The sequence below is a fragment of the Polypterus senegalus genome, chromosome 13 (assembly GCF_016835505.1).
Source record: "Polypterus senegalus isolate Bchr_013 chromosome 13, ASM1683550v1, whole genome shotgun sequence".
NCBI lineage: Eukaryota > Metazoa > Chordata > Cladistia > Polypteriformes > Polypteridae > Polypterus > Polypterus senegalus.
In genome coordinates, this window is record NC_053166.1 from 153,252,615 (window position 1) to 153,273,335 (window position 20,721).

At 41.9% G+C, this 20,721-nt stretch overlaps 1 protein-coding gene across 6 annotated transcripts in view; it reads left to right on the plus strand.

The window, feature by feature from the left end:
- LOC120543103 (TOM1-like protein 2) overlaps window positions 1–20,721 on the plus strand; it is a 95,565-nt gene that overhangs the window by 45,477 nt on the left and 29,367 nt on the right. For all 6 annotated transcript variants that reach the window (XM_039775952.1, XM_039775954.1, XM_039775951.1 and 3 more), the window contains exons 7-10: window positions 268–384; window positions 2,705–2,838; window positions 8,985–9,033; window positions 20,142–20,304. In XM_039775952.1, coding sequence (XP_039631886.1) covers window positions 268–384; window positions 2,705–2,838; window positions 8,985–9,033; window positions 20,142–20,304 — 463 coding nt within the window. The remainder of the gene's footprint in view (window positions 1–267; window positions 385–2,704; window positions 2,839–8,984; window positions 9,034–20,141; window positions 20,305–20,721) is intronic.

Here is a 20,721-nt window from a genome sequence, read left to right on the forward strand (position 1 = left end):
AGCTCTTCAATACTGAAGAGTTTGATGTCGAATATCTCTCCATGCCATGAATAATCTAGTTTTAAAAAAAGAAAGAAGGCTCTATAACCCAGGACTGAATGTTCTGAAGCAATTTTGCTCCCAGCTGTATCTTCACTCTTCATTGGATCTTTCAAAGGGGAACTTGTTGAGTCTTCTGTCAAATTACTTTTGGGACTTTGTACCCATTTGCAGTATCCGTGTGTGTGTGTGTGTTATATTTCAACTTGGTTTCTTTTATCCTCTCAGATTGCCAGGCTGCGCAGTGAGCTTGATATCGTGAGAGGAAACTCCAAGGTGATGTCTGAAATGTTAACAGAGATGGTGCCTGGGCAGGAGGAGCCATCAGACCTCGAGCTTTTGCAGGTTAGACTGGTTTGTCCTACTTGTATCATTAAACCACCAAAGATAGCTACTTAAGAGGATTAAATGTACCTCAAGGACAATTTTATTTTTTATTCTTATTGTGCTTTTAGTTTTTGAACAATTTATATTAAAGCTCAAGAGTGCCTGTCAAACAGTATGAAATTCCTTTTTTCAGAGTCTGGCACTGCAGTGAACCGATACAAGAGATATCAGGAGAAATGAATATTATACAAGTGGCCTTTGCTGGGAGTCTTTTAAAGCCCGTTATTCAAAATAAATAAGGGTGGCAAACTTATACAGCATTATAGGATATGGATATTGAAAACTTAACCCATTTCTTTGATCTTCCATGATGTTAAAAGAGGTGGCTTGTAGGATTATCCTCAAAGAAAAGCAAAGGAGAATGCTTGATGAATGAAAAAATAAAGGCACATATTAACCAAAACATTGTGAAAACTAGGGGGTGCCCAGGGCTCCAGATTGTAGATACAAGCGTAGAAACACAGTTAAGAGTTTCAATAAAGTGATGCTTATTTGACAAAAATCTCTTATACCGGTCACAGTCTTCCAAACTCAGACTCCAAAACAATAAATCCTCTTGTATCTCATTCTGGCAAGCTTTGTCCACTTCCTCCCAACTCAACTCAACTCACCTGGATGCAGACGTGTGGCTTCTTTTATGCCAGACTTGGGAGTACTTCCAGTGTCAAGTGATCACAGCCTGGAAGCACCTCCAAGTCAGGTGGAACCTCTTTCACGGTGTGCATCTTTGTTACAGCCCCCTCCGGTGGAACCCACACACCCTAACAGGGCTGCTCACCAAGATACATTTCCCAAGGTGACCTGTGGGAGCACAAATAAGAGCGCTACCCCAGGGAAGCTGCCACCTAGTGTAATGGAGGATTAAATAGCCCCCAGAGACAGTCCTTCCCTGTCCCTCCATTTCTTCCTGGCCAGAGAAGGTACTGCTGACAAATCTGGCCGGGATGGCTGACTATCCACCTGGGGCCTCCCATCCGGGTAAGAAACCTTTGTCATTCCTGGTAAGAATGCCGGTTCATCCATCTTGTCATTTATAACATACTTTTTCCTCTTTTCTCATTACAAGTCTCAAGTGAGATGGAGAATAAGGTGTGGTAGAACAATGACGTAAACGTTTTGATATAAACGTTTTTCCATGTTTGGTAGACCTATGTATTTTACAGCTAATAGGCAGGTATATCCCATCCCAGTGTTTTAGAGTGTATGTGTACATTTAATTATATGAATATTGCCACATACTATCAGTCTTTATCTCGTGCTTGAGCTATTACAGCTATTGTGTTCCAAGGCCATCTATTTCCTCTTGAATATCACCCATTCTTGGTAAGTTCTAGAGGCTGTGGCAGAGAGACGGGCACTAAGCAAACTCCTGTCAATCATGAATAATCCACTGCATCCACTGAACAGTGTCATCTCCAGACAGAGGAGTAGCTTCGGTGACAGACTTTTGTCACTGTCCTGCTCCACTGACAGACTGAGGAGATCGTTCCTCCCCCACACTATGCGACTCTTCAATTCCACCCGGGGGAGTAAATGCTAACATTAATTTTATTTAAATTTTTTTTTTTTTTTCATTTTTATTACTATTTAATTTAATATTGTTTCTTTGTATCAGTATACTGCTGCTGGATTATGTGAATTTCCCCTTGGGATTAATAAAGTATCTATCTATCTATCTATCTAGAAGTCTTACTGCATTCCCTGGCTTGGGGGAGAACAGCTAGCTAGCAGTAATGACTTGCTGAATTGAGGAGGAGGCTGCCACTGCATCTGCCTGCTGTTTCTCTCTCTGTTCATTTATTAGTAATTAGCACAAACATGGATGTCTGCCAGAGACCTAACAAAAACCCAGTGTCGGCCACAATCTTGCTTAAACACAGGCAGCTTTTATGGCAACACAGAAGTCCCTCATTTTCTCTTTCAGCTTCCTGTAATTATAGATTTTTTTTTAATGGTTTGGCTCCACCCACTCTATATATAAAAGTTGCTTTAGATCAGCAGTAAATTTGGTGGGGGCTGGAAGCTGTGGGTTCTCCTGACCTAGATTGGTTTGTTGGCTGTTATTTGTGGTTTTCTAACTCCCAGAAGTGGCTAGATGTTACAATCTCTACGCAGAAATCTGACTTGTTAGTAAAGAATGGGTTCACAGCCTTCCAAATGACTCATTCAAATTGTTCTGCTGTACACCTGGCTCTAGAGCATCTCTGGATACTAAGAATGGACAAAGGTTGGTCCTCACAACAGTAACTAATAAGTCTGATTCATTTACCCTCTGCAGGAACTGAACAGAACCTGTCGAGCCATGCAGCAAAGAATTGTAGAGCTCATCTCCCGAGTGTCCAATGAGGAAGTCACTGAGGAGCTGCTGCATGTCAACGATGACCTCAACAATGTGTTCCTCCGATATGAAAGGTCAGTCTGTCCAACTTTAGCCAGAAGTAAACTTATTTATATAAAAAAAAAAAAAAGTTCAAATATTACAGTTATGACCTGATCAACGTCGGCCTTTTTATGTAGACTAGCACCACACACACCATCATTACTTTTCTGTTTTCTAAGCAGTTCACATGTTGATAGGATCGATGAGATTTTTTTAATTTTTTTTTTATTTAAATAAAATAATTTAAACGTTCATGCTGGGCTTTCTGTTTTAGATTTCTCTGGAAACCTGACACAACATCTTTAGTGTTTAGTGTTCAATGGTATGACAGGAAACCATGCAGTACAGTAGAAACCTTATTTGAGGAGTTGTAGTTTGTAGATTTGAGTATGAGTATCACAAATTACTACTTCACAAACCAAGAAAACGTGATTGAAGGGGGAAAAAGACGAATAAACACAGTTCAAGAATCCTTCCTGGAGACTGGCTAACATGTAAGCCAGTCAGTGAGTCTTGGAGATTAGGCCTCATTCTCAGCCCTCCATTGTTTTTGCTCAGCCCTTCTCTCTTTCACTTTCTCTCTCTCTCTCTCTCTCTCTCTCTCTCTCTGATCTAATTTTTTTCTTTGTCTTCACATTATAGTCGCCATATCTTTTTAGACCAGTGTTTCTCGACTACTGTTGGTAGATCGCGAGTTGCTATTGTTTATAATGGCAGTGGGTTCATGCCTCTACACTCTTATTGTGCTCAATTCATCAAGGGGGTTTCAGCACTCAAGGAGGGCACTTATATGGGGAAAAAAGTGGGTCAAAACACAAAATTTCAGAAGCATTGTTTTAGATAATTAGCCTATTGGAAGAATGCGATCTGCTGTGGCAACGCCTAACAGGAGCAGCCGAAAGAAGAAGATTTGCCTATCATTGTGAGTATTAGCAGCAAGGAGTTATGATGTTCATGCTCGATTCACCTGGGAGTACACTGGCATGGGGGAAAAAGTGGGTCACGGCACCTGAGAATTACTTCAGCTTCTGTCTATGATTGTGGGTTGCGCAGTGAGGAGTTAGGAGATCACAACTTTTCTGTGACTTGTGTTCAGTCAGTTTATGTGCGTACCTATGGACAACTGTCTTGTTTCCATGCTTGACTTGATTACCCCGGTTTCAAAATCACTATTGGCAAAAAGTTCAGAAACCCCTCTGGTGGATCTGCTCTGCATATGCAGGATTGGTAGTGGTTAGTCCTAATTTTTTCTGCTTGGACCATTAAAAGAGGCCAAACATGAAAAGGGCACACTTTCTCCATTAAGAGTTGTGTGCTATGCCTTATTTGGGCTTAAAAGAGTTTCTTCCCTTGTGATTGTAGACTTAGAAATTAAATGACATATTTAAATATGATTCATTTATTTTTTATATATTTTAATTACCCCATGTAGTTTTTAGTGTTGTCCATAAAAAAAATTTTATTCTTCTGTTTTTCATGTAGAGACGAAGTTTCTGATCGAATTGGCGTCCATGGTGACCAACACAGTACAATAATAAATGGTATCAAAAATGTCCATAAAAAAATTTGTTACTTGTTTATCTTAATCAATATGCCGAGTCATTCTAGTGTTTGCCCAGAATGTCCCAAACACAACCATTTTTACTAATTAAAATACTGTTAAATAAAGCACTTCTGGGAAACATTCTGTTGAACTAAAATAGAATGTGCTGGAAGGCCACTGAGCATTTAAAGTGAAGTCTTGTCTCTCCCGCTTATTCATTTGTTACTGGGGTGAACACATGACCAGTTATTCATTGGCTAACAATATGTTTCATGATATGAACAGGGCCAAATTTGCGGAATGATTAGTGTTAAAAATGAAAGAGAAAAGCAAGTAATGCTATCGGGATGAGAATATGCCTTGTGCTTGTACATATCAGAGATGTTTCACTAATCAGAAGTTTAATTTTAGCCCTGCAGTTTCACAGACTGACCCTAAATAGTCCTGATGTACTCCATTTGTGGAAATGAATGTAATTGTAACCACAGGAGATGTGTCTACAATTGAAATGTTCGATTACTTCTAAGTCCTATGCCTTTTTGCTCACAAGACCATTTTGCACATGTGGTTTATTTAGCAATACTTTATTAAAAAAATACATGTGTCTGGGATGTTGTAAGCATATGAATGGATGAGTTATTCATTTTGTAACAGGAGTAATATGAGATTATTTTCATGGATGTTTTTGATATTTTATGCTGCTGTCCAGTATCTGCCATAGATGCTCATTCTGTGAGAAACTTTGTCTCCAGTCTGCATGAAAACACAAGGTTACAGATTTTTGGGGTAAGTGACATATAAAAATCATTTTTGGATGGAGTATTTGTTTAAAGAAAAAAAAGAAAATGTTGGAAAAGTTTAGTAAATAATGCAATTGGATATCTTAAATTATTTCATCCATCCATCCATCCTGTTCCACTTATTTCAGATCGGGTCGCAGGGGCAGCAGCTTGAGCAGAGATGCCGAGACTTCCCTCTCACCGGCCACCACTTTCAGCTCTTACGGGGGAATCCCGAGGCGTTCCCAGGCCAGCCGAGAGACATAGTCCCTCCAGCGTGTCCTGGGTCTTCCCCGGGGCCTCCTTCTGGTTAGACATGCCCGGAACACCTCACCAGGGAGGCGTCCTGGAGGCATCCTGATCAGATGCCCGAGCCACCTCATCTGACTCGTCTCGATGCGGAGGAGCAGCGGCTCTACTCTGAGCTCCTCCTGGCTGACTGAGCTTCTCACCCTATCTTTAAGGGAAAGCCCAGACACCCTGCAGAGGAAACTCATTTCAGCCTGTTGTGTTCGCAATCTCGTTCTTTCGGTCTCTACCCATAGCTCATGACCATAGGTGAGGGTAGGAACGTAGATCGACTTGTAAATTGAGAGCTTTGCCTTACAGCTCAGCTCCTTTTTCACCACGACAGACCAATGCAGAGCCTGCATCACTGTGGACGCCGCACCGATCCACTTGTCAATCTGGCGCTCCATTCTTCCCTCACTTGTGAGCAATGCCCTGAGGTACTTGAACTCCTCCACTTGTGGCAGGATCTCGCTCCCAACTGTTTTCGGCTGAGGACCATGGTCTTGGATTTGGAGGTGCTGATTCCCATCCCAGCCGCTTCACACTCAGCTGCGAACCAATCCAGAGAGAGCTGAAGATCACGGCTTGATGAAGCAAACCGGACAACATCATCTGCAAAAAGCAGTGACCCAATCCTGAGCCCACCAAACCGGACCCCTAGAAATTCTGTCCATAAAAGTTATGAACAGAGTGAGCCCTGCGGAGTCCAACTCACTGGAAACGAGTTCGACTTATTGCTGGCAATGTGGACCAAGCTCTGACACTGGTTGTACAGGGACCGAACAGCTCTTATCAGGGGTTCCGGTACCCCATTCTCTCGGAGCACCCTCCCCCCGTCTGGTCTGCCAATCCAGAGGCACTGTCCCCGATGTCCAACCAAGACAGTCCTACAACATCCAGAGCCTTAAGGAACTCCGGGTGTATCTCATCCACCCCTGGGGCCCTGCCCCCAAGGAGTTTTTTGACCACCTCTGTAACCTCAGTCCCAGAGATGGGGGAGTCCACCTCCGACTCCCCAGGCTCTGCTTCCTCATTGGAAGGCATGTTAGTGGGATTGAAGAGGTCTTCGAAGTACTTCCCCCACCAACCCACAGCATCCCGAGTTGAGGTCAGCAGTGCACCATCCCCACCATAAACAGTGTTGAAACTGCACTGCTTCCCCTCCTGAGGCGATGCCCGAGTTTTGCCTCAGCAACCTCCGAAGCTGCATTCCGCTTGGCTTGCTGTTACCTATTAGCCGCCTCCAGAGTCCCACAGGACAAAAGGGTCCTGTAGGACTCCTCCTTCAGCTTGATGGCATCCCGCACTGCCGGTGTCCACCAACGGGTTTGGGTATTGCCGCCACGACAGGCACCGACCAACTTACGGCCACAGCTCTGGTAAGCCACCTCAACAATAGAGGCACAGAACATGGCCCATTCGGACTCAATGTTCCCCACCTCCCTCAGGACGTGGTTGAAGTTCTGCCGGAGGTGGGAGTTGAAGCTAGTCCCAGGATGATCCTAGGAGCTTTGTTGTCTGGGGCTTTATGCCCCTGTTATGGTCACCCAAGGCAAACTGGTCCTAGGTGAGGCATGAGACAAAGAGCGGTTCAGTAAACCCCCTATGAAGAACAAAAAGTTTGGACGCGGGTCACCGGAGCCCCCCTCTGGAGCCAGGCCTGGAAGTGGGGCTCAATGGCGATTGCGTGGTGGCCGGGCCTGCACCCATGGGGCTCGGCTGGGCACGGGCCCCCCTTTCTATGGGCTCCCCACCTGTAGGAGGGGCCAAGGAGGTCGGGTGCAGTGTGAGTTGGGTGGTGGCCAAAGGCGGGGACCTTGGCGGTCCGATCCTCGGCTACAGAAACTGGCTCTTGGGACGTGGAATGTAACCTCTCTGAAGGGAAAGTAGCCTGAGCTAGTGCGTGAGGTCGAGAGGTTCTGGCTAGATGTAACCGGTTGTGGGCATACTTATTGCCCCCCGACTTGGAGCCTGTTCTTTGGGGTTTACCCCGGTGGACGAGAGGGTAGCCTCCCTCCGCCTTCAGGTGGGGGGGACAGGTCCTAACTGTTGTTTGTGCGTCTGCGCTGGACAGCAGTTTTGAGTACCCACCTTTTTTGGAGTCCCTGGAGAGGGTGCTAGAGGGCATATCTTCTGGGGACTCCCTCGTTCTACTTGGAGACTTCATTGCTCACGTGGGCAATGACAGTGAGACCTGGAAGGGCGTGATTGGGAGGAATGCCCCCGATCTGAACCCAAGCGGTGTTATTGGACTTATGTGCTCGTCATGGATTGTCCATAATGAACACCATGTTCAAGCATAGGGGTGTTGATATGTGCACTTGGCACCAGGACACCCTAGGCCCTCAGTTCAATGATCGACTTTGTGGTCGTGTCGTCGGGCCTCTTATATCTCAAAGTCACAGGGCATAAATCATCTCTGCACCCTCTAAATTTACCCAAACTAACTGATTTAGAAAACCGTTTATTGAGTAAAGGGACAGTAAAAGTGACATTTGAGAATGTCATACTTCATTTTATTCTGTCTTGCTTGACTACACACACACACACACACACACAGTATCTGTTTTTATTAGCTTTTGTTAAAAGATCTTTGTCGTCTTCAGGGTTTTTTTGTCAGTTGCCTTTGCTGTTGTTAGAAGCAGTCACCAGAACATCATCTGATTAGCTAGACTGCACTTGGTATATCCAAACTGAACATTAGAACAGTTAGACTAGAACAGGCCATTCAGCCTAAACAAAGCTCGCCAGCCTTATCCACTTAATTCCTCCAAAATCACATCAAGTTGAGTTTTGAAAGTCCCTGAACCCCTGCTGTCCATACATTACTTGGTCACTTATTCCAGGTGTCTATGGTTCTTTGAAGAAAAACTTCCTGTTGTTTCTCCAAATTTTACCCTTTACAAGTTTCTCACCATATCCCCGTCATCTTATTGAAGCAGTGACCCAAAGCAGCAAAAGCCTCATTATATTAAAAAATCCACGTTATATATTTAGTTATGCTTTCATATAAAATCCTGATGCCAAGATAGAGCGAAACCGCGAAAGTCAAAGCGCGATATAGCGAGGGATTACTGTAATGCAAAATGTCAGCACCGTTAAGCGGTTAAACGCACTAAATCAAAAAAATAAGTTAATGTTTCTTCAAATTTCTATGTGATTAAAATCTGAAATTGTATTTGTGATCACCTTGAAGCGGTCTATTATTACCATCAACCTGAATACATTTGTTGTCCACTGTATTTTATGTAGCAATCACTGAGAGCACATCAAGCGAAAATCCTATGAAAATGCATGTGGTAATTTACTCACCTTTTGTGAACTGTATGTTCAGTTTTTAGAACATTTAGTTTCATGGCATTTTTCTGCTGTGTGAAGCTGAATGCCTGCTGTACTTGGATTACAGTTTAGGTTTGAGTGCTAGAGTGAAAGGTCTGTTTAGTAAATAGGGTCTTCATTAATCTCGAGCTGTCAAGTCGTATCATCTTTACTGAGTTGAGAGCTTATTGTGTGTTGATGAACAGAACCCTTTTGACTTGGATTTTCTTTTTCTGGTTCATTTTAGGTTTGAAAGGTATCGCTCGGGACGGGCCTCCCAGAACACCAATAATGGGGTAAGATGTGGGTCTTTATACAAGCCAATTTGTGCTCAGTAGAGGCCTGGCTCTAACATGCAAATAAGTTGTTTTGAAATGTAAAATATGAAACTGTGACATGGCATTCAAATTCTCAGTGCTGCAGGCAGCTACATCTCATAAGAACAAAAAAAAAATGTTTTGGCTAGCGCAGAACAGTCGGCCCAACATAGTTTTTAATTTGGTCCTTGCCAAGTGTTTCCAAAACATTGTTTAAATTTGAAGGGCCCTGGGATGCTGCCATCAGCCACACTTGTAGGCAGCAGATTCAATATATGTATTCTTCATGCTGTTTTTGTCAGCTAAAATGGCGTCTTTCATGAGGTAGAACTACATAATAAAGAAAAATAGTTGTCATATATTAAAATAATTAAAATGTGTTCTTCAGTTTCAAAGTTTATAGTCGTAAGTATTCTTGATTTAATAGAAATTTGTCATTTTACACCCTCTGATAGATTCATAGACGGCTAGATCCCTAGTACAGGATTAAAAAATGAAAAGTAACATCATATGTTATTGCTGACATTTAAATAGTCCATAACAATATTGCACATATTTAAGTTTGAAACTTCATTTTTTTTTTTTTTTACCGTTCTGGGATTGGCTCTTAGACGACTAGGACCACTGGTAAAGAATCAGATTGCAAAAATATAATTTTGTTGGTTAGCAATCTCAAATCCGCATGAAACGACACTACACATGCCTATATTACCAATCCTTTTTTTGTTTTTATTGAATGTGAAAACGATTAACTTTGACCCCTCTGACCCCACGTATACCATTAGGAGGTGATCCTCTGGGGTTGGTTGATGTGACAGCCACAATTTCAAGTCCTTCTGATTATTTTTTGCTGGAGACACCTATTAGTTTACCCTTTATTATTAGGGGGTAATTTCCTGCACAAATATGGTGCAAAAATGGCTTAAAAATGTGTATTTTCTGGTTTAGTGGTCCATATACTATAGGAGATCAACTAAAGTTGAACGTAACATCATGTTTCTCATACCGTTGAGTCAGGAGGCGGCAGACAAATTCTTACGAGCACAAGAACACAGCCACAGTGATGCATCTGGGTGACTGTTATGACCCTTTTATTTAGCATTCTCATCGTATTAAAATATTGCAAGAACAAAATGTTTTCATGTAATCCTTTGCCCATTTGAAAGGAAGGTTATTTTAAGACCACTATCAAGCTTAACTTCTTCAGCCATTTTTTTTTTTCTTTTTTAAAATGCCCACAAACAACGTCACAGTTGACTTTTTCCAGTGATCTTCAGTCTTAGCCTTTATGTGCTTGAGCTTAACTAATGGGAGTCAGTCGGCTGTGTGTTCTTGTGGTGCCATTCGCCTAAAGTTACATACTTAATGACTGAGACCAACTAGTCTATGTCTGGCTAAGATAAACAGTTTTGATTGTCGTGGCAGAATGGCAGTTGAACAGACAACCAATAAAGGCTCATCTGGATTTTTGACACATAGAATATAGAAACAAGGAACATGAGCATTTTGAACCTTGCAAACAGAAGAAAGTCTCATCTTTTTGATGTCTTGTGTTTTACATATTAAACTGAATGGAAACAAAAGGGCTCAACTTGCTGTAGCTGTTAACCCATCACACAGTTCCATCAGGTAGCACAGGGGCTAGAAACATCATGTGCAGAAGAGAGGCTTGCCTGTCTGTCTCGGGGTGACAAAATTAAAAAGAAAAAAGATTGCTGCCGACCATGGCACAGCTGTCCTTTCATACAGCACGGTGGAGGGGCCCCCAGGCAGCATACTATTGGCTGTCAGAAAAAGGGGCGAGAACATCTGTGCTGGAAAGTCCTAACCTGGTTTGTAAATTAGAAATGCCCAGTGATTTTAATTCGTGTAATTTGCCGTGGTGTGGTGACAAGATCTACGACTTTGGTCGGCAAATCTGACAGGCCCCATGACAAAAAACCTGGATAATGTGACATGGCCTTAAAGGCAGACTCTGAGGGATCATGTCTCCTGATATATATATATTTTTTTTTATTTTTTTTCACAGAACATTTCAATCCTTCATGTAGGCAATTTTTAGATTTGTCCATTTTGGTTCAGTCGCTTAAAAATAAATAAATAAATAACACAGTCCAAGGCTGGCAAATTTTGGCCCTTGTGTCATTGAACCTTTTAGTGTGGTCTTCCCTTAGCACACCATGAGAATGAACTCATTCAAAATAAGTTAATTAACTGTCAGTTCTGTAAAGTCTTCATTTACTTGGGGGGCTTTGAGAGGAGTGTGTAGAATAGCAGATAATTCAGTTTATTGCCATTCTACCTTACATAACAATGTAAAGTGCTTGTTTGCTAGTCTGCATAACAATAAACAGACTGCATATTAATAAAGCTGATGATTCACAAACCCGACCTCTACACAGTACAAAGTCTACACCATTCGTGTCATTATTATTGCCAGGCTTCAGTATGACCTACTTACTGTTACGCTTTTATGTGCTTTAATGCAAAGTGCTGATTTTGTTTCACAGAATTAACCAAGGAAATACAACACTGACTGTAGTTGTGTCCTCCCTATTTTTTAATTTGTTTTACTAATCAACTCTGTTGTTTTGAGCCATCTGTGGTATTCTAATCTCTCACTTGTTTGTTCTGTTTCATCGTAAATTTGTGCCTTTCAGTTTCAGACTTGCATGCACTAGTCCTCTTGTGAATATTCTCTGAAGATGTTTCGTTGTCTTTGCGTCATGCACTTCAGTATTTCACACCGTATTCCAGATATGATTTTGCAAGTGCGCTTTAGGGGGAACCACTTCTGACATGTACTTCTGTCTCCAAGTGTTGCATTTACAACCCAGTGTCCTTTTAGCTTTTGTCAGCTGTCTGCTAGTGGGCAGTGATGGGTGTGCCGCAATTCCAAATTCATTTTTGTTAAAGGTACATTGTTGCCCCAAACCCCATTATGCAATCCTACATAATCATTTTTCATCTGACATTAAATTCTTTACATCTATCCACATTATATTTCATTTGCCACCTTTACACCCAATTCTGCTCTGTTAGGGTCCTTGTGCTGTGGGCAGTTTTCAAAATTAACTCCCAAATGTTCATAAAGGATATCATCCAAGTACTCTAAAGCCCTAATAATACTGGAAATTCAAGGTTTATGTTGATACTAACAATGCTTACCTGTTGAAGATGGATAGGTAATAGAATAAGCGTAAAAATATTTAACACTGTATGATTGATATATGTTAAAAAAATAAAATTTAATGTTGCAAATAAGTTTTTAAATGCTTAACAAATGATTAAAAAGCTTAGATAATGAATGTACGAGGGGGACCCAAAAATAACCAGAATTTTGTTGTTGTTGTTAGGTTGGTACTTGCAGTACGTGGTCGGGCCACTAGGGCGATCTAGTCACACTCCTCACAAGTCAGTCTGCCAGGTGCCATCAGTCTGGAAGGTTGTGCTTGTGTTCAGTGAATTTTGTAAAAGTAGTTTTGTGCAAGTGTCGTTTTTTTTACGATGGCCGATTATCGTGAGCAAAGCGCGGCAGTGAAATTTTGTTTTCTTCTTGGAAAAAAGTGTTGTAGAAACTATTGTTATTGAAACGGTATGACAACCTTGAACCACCCACCCTACTCACCGGATTTAGCTCCGTGTGATTTCTTTTTGTCCCCTCGGATGAAAAAAGACTTGAAAGGAAGGCGTTTTGCTGACGTCGAAGAGGTAAAACAAGAAACGACCAGAGCATTAATGGGCATTACTTCAGACGAAATTTAAAAAATGTTTCGAACAATGGAACAAATGGTTAGATAAGTGTATTTCCTCCACTTTGAAGGAGACTAATTGCAGTTCGTACGGAAAATTAAATTAAACACGTTTTAAAAATATTTCCGGTTATTTTTGGATCCCCCCTCGTATTTAATTTTCTTGTTCAAACGATATTATCAAGTATACTATGAATGGCTACTTTTATATGTAACTAATCAATATGTAACTGTAACATAAATGACACCCAAATCTGCCATCATATCCCCTTCCCTAACCTGCTCTCTCTCTACACTGTGTTCCTTGTGTCACTGTTACTTTCCTCACCGGCTATCATCACTGTCACAACGTCTCTTGACTTTTTTGATATTCCTCCCAGCTATATCTGGCACTATGTCCACTTTTTCAAATGTCTGTCCCCGAGCCCTTGTCTTGGCATCTTCATGTGCCTTAATCTCTCTTACTGTATGAGTACCCTCAGCATTCCTCTTACACCTTTCCTGTGTATTCTGGTGTGTCTGCACCTGTCTTGCCTGGCGTTTTCTCACTCAATCACGTTCCCGTAAAGCCTGCTTCTCGGACTCTTGTCATTTTGGGGTGTCCTGCTCTATTCCTACCACCAGTGGTAGGGACCCACCCTTACATTTATATTCTTGCGAGTGCTTCTCCTATTTGAAGGCCATGCGGGTTGTCATTGCTCAGCAAGTTATTTGCTTTGTTGTCATTGAAATGTTCCATTTTAGCTAATTTTTAGTAAAAATGAAAAAAAAAAATTGTCACATTCAGGATTTCCACATCACACTCCTAAAGTACTGTATTGCCTAATTATCCCTACTCACTGAGCCACCACAGACAAACTGACCAATCACATCAAAGCTAAACTGACCAATCAGATTGCTCAAATCGGCCGGAGACACACATACACACAGAGGCAGTTTTATTGAATGCTAGATGTTTGGATGTCTGGAAGCTTAAAAACCTTTAAGCACTTTGAGCTACATTATTTGTATGAAAATGTGCTATATAAATAAATGATGTTGTTGTAAAGAGATTTTCATTCTTTTTCCATTTTTCGTGTAGACATCTTTTACATGTATGAATCTTAGAGCTCCAGTTAGGTGCTGCATTACCATGTGTCACAAATACAACAGAATTATTTTTTGCCCTTGCCCTCCACACTGAGAGCAAAAATAGTGTTATGTATAATGACTGCACATAAAAACGAATAATATAATACGTTCCACACCTTTTCACAGGAAACATTCAATATTAATTATTTGATGTGGTAAATATTATTTAAATTTGATGACTGTACCTGAAAAGACCCAGGAGAGGAGCACAGGCTCATTGCCAGCAACTCCAATTATTATGGTGCCCACCTGTCCTGGAGTTCAAAAGCAGCCCGTCAAATTCTTGTTCTCGAGCCTCCAGGTTAAATTGCACGTTATTTATATTTTTGTTAAAGCAGCGGGCCTTGTAGGATATGACAGGGAGGCAGCATCAGATCTACCCTGCCACTTACGCAATTCACTGTAGTACAAGCACACTTTCAGAGTCACTACAATCACATTGAGACTGAATTTTCATTATTGCCAGGAAATCCAAAGAAATGTCTGTCTTTTCCAATTTCATATTGTGTTGCTTCTCTCTCACCAAAATTCCTTATGAGCTGTGACTTTAAGGGCCATGCCAGATGAGACAAAGTCTTCCATTTAAAGCATAAGGAAGCCCTCTTTCTCCTTAACTGTAAGTAAGATGAGGTGATTTCAACCATTGCTTCAGACTGCAGAGTAATACATACGTTTTATTCCCTAAAAAAAAAAGGTAGACATCACATACAGAACAGAAATGAGCAGTACTGTGGACATAATTAGGAGATTATGTGTGTATGTGTTTATGTGTAATAAAAATGTACACTCACCTAAAGGATTATTAGGAACACCTGTTCAATTTCTCATTAATGCAATTATCTAATCAACCAATCACATGGCAGTTGCTTCAATGCATTTAGGGGTGTGGTCCTCGTCAAGACAATCTCCTGAACTCCAAACTGAATGTCAGAATGGCAAAGAAAGGTGATTTAAGCAATTTTGAGCGTGGCATGGTTGTTGGTGCCAGACGGGCCAGTCTGAGTATTTCACAGTCTGCTCAGTTACTGGGATTTTCACGCACAACCATTTCTAGGGTTTACAAAGAATGGTGTGAAAAGGGAAAAACATCCAGTATGCGGCAGTCCTGTGGGCGAAAATGCCTTATTGATGCTTGAGGTCTGAGGAGAATGGGTCGACTGATTCAAGCTGATAGAAGAGCAACTTTGACTGAAATAACCACTCATTACAACCGAGGTATGCAGCAAAGCATTTGTGAAGCCACAACACGCACAACCTTGAGGCGGATGGGCTACAACAGCAGAAGACCCCACCGGATACCACTCATCTCCACTACAAATAGGAAAAAGAGGCTACAATTTGCACGAGCTCACCAAAATTGGACAGTTGAAGACTGGAAAAATGTTGCCTGGTCTGATGAGTCTCGATTTCTGTTGAGACATTCAAATGGTAGAGTCAGAATTTGGCGTAAACAGAATGAGAACATGGATCCATCATGCCTTGTTACCACTGTGCAGGCTGGTGGTGGTGTAATGGTGTCGGGGATGTGTTCTTGGCACACTTTAGGCCCCTTAGTGCCAATTGGGCATCGTTTAAATGCCACAGGCTACCTGAGCATTGTTTCTGACCATGTCCATCCCTTCATGACCACCATGTACCCATCCTCTGATGGCTACTTCCAGCAGGATAATGCACCATGTCACAAAGCTCGAATCATTTCAAATTGGTTTCTTGAACATGACAATGAGTTCACTGTACTAAAATGGCCCCCACAGTCACCAGATCTCAACCCAATAGAGCATCTTTGGGATGTGGTGGAATGGGAGCTTCGTGCCCTGGATGTGCATCCCACAAATCTCCATCAACTGCAAGATGCTATCCTATCAATATGGGCCAACATTTCTAAAGAATGCTTTCAGCACCTTGTTGAATCAATGCCACGTAGAATTAAGGCAGTTCTGAAGGCGAAAGGGGGTCAAACACCGTATTAGTATGGTGGTCCTAATAATCCTTTAGGTGAGTGTATACAATTGTGTAAAAAAAAAACATTTAATGGAGTGCACTTTTTTTTTTTTTTTAACCACGTGGACTATCACAATTTGATCTTCATTTAAATAGTATGTTTTAATAAAGGTGGTATTCTTGGAGAAAAAAAACAATAATAATTTGACTTTATAACATTATTCAATGAGAAATGAGCAGATATGCCATTTCTGTCTATTGGGGAAAAAGAACATCCACCCTTGGCTCCAACAGCTGGTATCGACGTCTGCCATGATTGTCTAGTCATCACTGACATTGACTGAGAGAGAGTTTTTCCCACTCCTCCATGCAGAATTCTTTCAGCTTTGTGATGTTTGAGGGATGTCTTGCATGTACACCCCATTTCAAGTTCCACTACAGCATCTCCAATCCAGGCTTCCACTTGGCCATTTCTGGACTCTTCTTTCTTTTCAGCCATTCCTTGGTGGATTTCTTGGTATGTTTAGGGTCATTGTCATGTTGCCAGGTCCACTTTCGGTTGAGGTTCAGTCTATAGTACAGTGAAGAATTCCTAGTGGATTCTGTGATGTTGAGCTGCCCAGGCCATGATGCAGCAAAGCAGCCTCAACCATAACCTTTCCACCACCATGCTTTACAGCTGGTGTGAGATTCTTGTGATCAAATGCTACCTTCAGTTTTTGCCAAACGTGTCTTCTGGTACTTTGGCTGAATATTTTTGCCTAGTCTGTCCAGATCACACCGATCCAGAAATCCAGGTCTTTGCTTAAGTGTTCATGGACAAAATTTAGACTTTCCCTAAAGCTCTTTCTGGTTTCCTCCTGGCATGCTTCACATCTAGATTTGGTTTGTGTAGACCCTGTTTCTAATGGTAGACTCATGCACTTTGACAGCAGTGGCAAGTGTGAACTGTAGGTCCAATGATGAAATTCTCTGGTTCATAGAAACTTTCAGCATCTCATGGGCAGACTGATGGTGTGGCCTGCCCCGGATTAGCTGGCAGTTGTTTAAAAATTTCAGCACTTAATAGATGATCTTCAGGACACTGGAATGGCTGATTTCCAGTTGTTTAGAAATCTTTTGAAATCCCTTCCCAGACTAATAGGCATCTAGAACCTTCTTTCTGAAGCTTTCAGTCTCGACATGGTGATAAAGCTGATGTCAACCTTAATGACTGTACCTGGTAATCTCATTTCCAGAATATGTCGGTTTACAAAGGGGAAAATCACTTGGTATGGCAAATTACGCAACTATCATCTGATCGCATGCTTGCCTATTTTTCTAAAAACTAATGTGCTGTATGAAGAGTTTATAAGTATGGCGAGTTCATACTCCATCTTGGCCCTCTTTTGTTCTGTCATGGAATTTAAAATATAACACATCAGAAACACGCGATTCTCCTCCATTTGTGAGGTCCAAAACACCCACATTGTTGCTTGTTCACCGTTGATGCGTTATATGCATTGTACTTCCAGGTGGGTGCGTATCGGTTGTCGGCTCTCATGCACACTGACCTCAGCACTACCACTAAACATTTTGTTGGGGGTGAATCTTAGACTTGTCGGAGTGAGTCGCTGGTTATGATACGCCACATGACTGTTGGTCAGTGGAGCGTGTTGTGACTGCCTCCAACTTGCTGTGGCTTTGTTAACGAATCCTACGATTGCAAATCTTTACATATGTTGTTTAATGTGACACAGCTTTACGCACACTTCAGCTACAAAGAGCAAACCAAACTAAAGGTCTGAAGTTTAGATAAGACGGCTTCAGACAAGATCTTCTCTGATGAGGCTCAAATTGTTTGCACCTGATTCTAATTTTAGTTATTTGAGCTAGTGATAAATGTAGAGGTGGACGTAACTTTTTCCAAATGCAAAAATTTGAGTTAATATTTATTTAAATTTATACAGTGGTGTACAAAATGTGAATGTGGCGTGGTGTTTGTGTATATTGCCTTTAACTAAAGATACTGTTTGAATGAAGATCAAATCTTGATATGTCCACAAACATTCACCGGCTCCTTCATTTAGTTACACCTTGCTAGTGCCGGGTTGGACCCCCTTTTGTCTTCAGAACTGCCGTAATTCTTCATGGCAACGATATAATAATGTGGCTGGAAACATTCCTCAGGGTTTTGGTCCGTATTGAACGTGATCGCATCACTCGATTGCTGCAGGTTTCTTGGCTGCATATCCATGATGTGAACCTCCCGTTCCACCACATCCCAAAGGTGCTCGTTTGGATTGAAATCTGGTGACTGTGGGGGCCATTTGAGTGCAGAAGAACTCCTTGTCATGCTCAAGAAACCAGTTTGAGGTGATTTGAGGTTTGTGACATGGTGTGTTATCTTGCTGGAAGTAGCCATCAGAAGATGGGTGCGCTGCGGTCATAAAGGGATAGACATGGTCAGCAGCAGTACTCAGGTAGGCTATTAAGGAGCCCAAAGTGTGCCAAGAAAATATCCCCCACACCACCACCACCACCACCAGCCTGAATGGTTGATAAAAGGCAGGAAGGATCCATGCATTCATGTTGTTGATGCCAAATTCTGACCCTACCATCCGAATGCCGCAGCTGAAATTGAGGCTCATCTGTTGTCCAATTTTGGCGAGTCAGTGCGAATTGTAGCCTCATTTGCCTGTTCTTAGCTGACAGGAGTGGCACCCGGTGTAGTCACCTGCTTCAAGGTTGGACGTGTTGTGTGTTCAGAGATGCTCTTCTGTATACCTCAGTTGTAACAACAAGCACTTATTTGAGTTACTGTTGCATTCCTATCAGCTCGAATCAGTCTGGCCATTCTCCTCTGACTTCTGGCGTCAACAAGGCATTTTCGCCCAGAGAACTGCTGCTCACTGGATAGTTTCCCTTTTTCGGACCATTCTCTGTAACCCTCCAAATGGTTGTGCATGAAAATCCCAGTAGATCAGCAGTTTCTGACCTACTGGACCAGCCTGTCTGGCACCAACAACCGTACCACATTCAAAGCCACTTAAATTACCTTTCTTCCCCATTCTGATGCTCATTTTGAACTTCAGCAGGTGGTCTTGACAATGTCTACATGCCTAAATGCATTGAGGTGCTGCCTTGTGATTGGCTGATTAGATATTTGCATTATCAAGCAATTGAACATGTGTACCTAATAAAGTAGCCGGTAAGTGTATGTTAAAAAAAAGAAAGCTTTGGCAAAAGTTGCCAGCTGGATGAATGAAAGTATCGTCAACCTCAAAATAAGGCCAAGAGAAATGAGGTGGCCATGGGGTGGAGTGAAGATACTTGGGACAAAAGGAGACTCTTATTGGCTGTAGCTGCTTGCAAGCGTGTGTTTTTGGAAGGCTGATCTCTGGCCTCTCCATGGTCCTTTCTGAATCAGATTTCTGTGTTTTTCTTTTGTCTGCGGTGTGGCTAGCTGAGGCAGGCAAGTATGAACACTTTCAATTTTATCTTTCCTAGCACACCTCCTCCATTTTTATCGGATGCCCCATATGAAGCAAATAGTCCACTCATGAATTTCCTAATATTTAGTCACTCCTGCTCCCCCAACTCCCATGCGCCACCACCCACTTACCTTTCCATTTCATTCTGTTGTAATGCAAAGGAAATTCACAGCTGGCCCAGTCCCTCTTGTTTTAGAAATCCAGTACGTGATACAGGGAGGGTCCTCTCTTTACTTCCAAGGCCACTCAGCTTTCTGGTTTCCTTCCATACGATCTCTCTGTAGATTTCAAAAAATAAATAATAAAAATCGCACATTAAAAACTAGTCATTGGACATATTTGTTTTGCTATTCAACTGTCTGAAAGGAAACCTAAATACTCTTTATCTCTATAAGATGCAATTAAAATTGTCTGCTGTCAAAAATCCAGGAGGCTGCTGTGTTCCACATGGACTGGAGTGAGAACCCCTCAGTAGAATGCACATTCTCCATTTTCTTGGGCAAATAGATAGTTTGGTGTGGCCTGTCTCCACCTGTTGCCCTAGCTGCTCTGTCTCTGCAGGGTATTCTTTCTGTTACTTTGTCATATAACAGCATCAAAACGTGCAAATTAACCTGCCTTCTTCCCTGGTGTCTCCATGGGTCTTTGGGTTTCTAGTGGCAGGAAGCTGCAGAAACAACAGAAGCAAAGCTTTATGGTCTTAATTTCATTTAAATGTTTTGTATTTTGATTTTTGTATGAAAAACACATGTCCAGTGTATAGTCCTTTTCTGTTTGTTAAATTTTGCAGGTGCTAAGTGAGGTCACAGAGGATAATTTGATAGACTTGGGTCCTGGATCTCCAGCTGTGGTGAGCCCCATGGTGGGATCGAATACAGCAGCGGCGGCGGCGGCGGCAGCAGCAGCACCAGCACCAGCACCTGCCAACTTGTCCACTCAACTGGCTGGCCTTGGTATGTCTCTTCATCGAGTTGCATCTTGTTTAAGACTAGTCCATTAATGTCAGTTTTTATTTCTCTGAAAGGTCTAAATCGGGGGTCTCCAACTCCTGTCCTGGAGTATTATTGTGGCTGCAGCTTTTCATTCTAACTGTTCTCTTAATTATTGACCGTTTTGACCGCTAATTGATTCTTTTGTCTTAATTTTAATTGTCTTGCTATTTAAGAACCAGATCCCTTAATTTCTTGTTTCCTTAATTAGGAGCCAAACAATACTGAGATACAGAGGAAAATTAATGGAAGGAATTATTAAGGATACAATTGAGCAACACATGGCAGGGACAGGAGTTATTCTGAACAGTCAGCATGGGTTCAGAAGAGGGAGGTCGTGTTTTACTAACATGTTGGAATTCTATGAGGTTGCAACAAAAG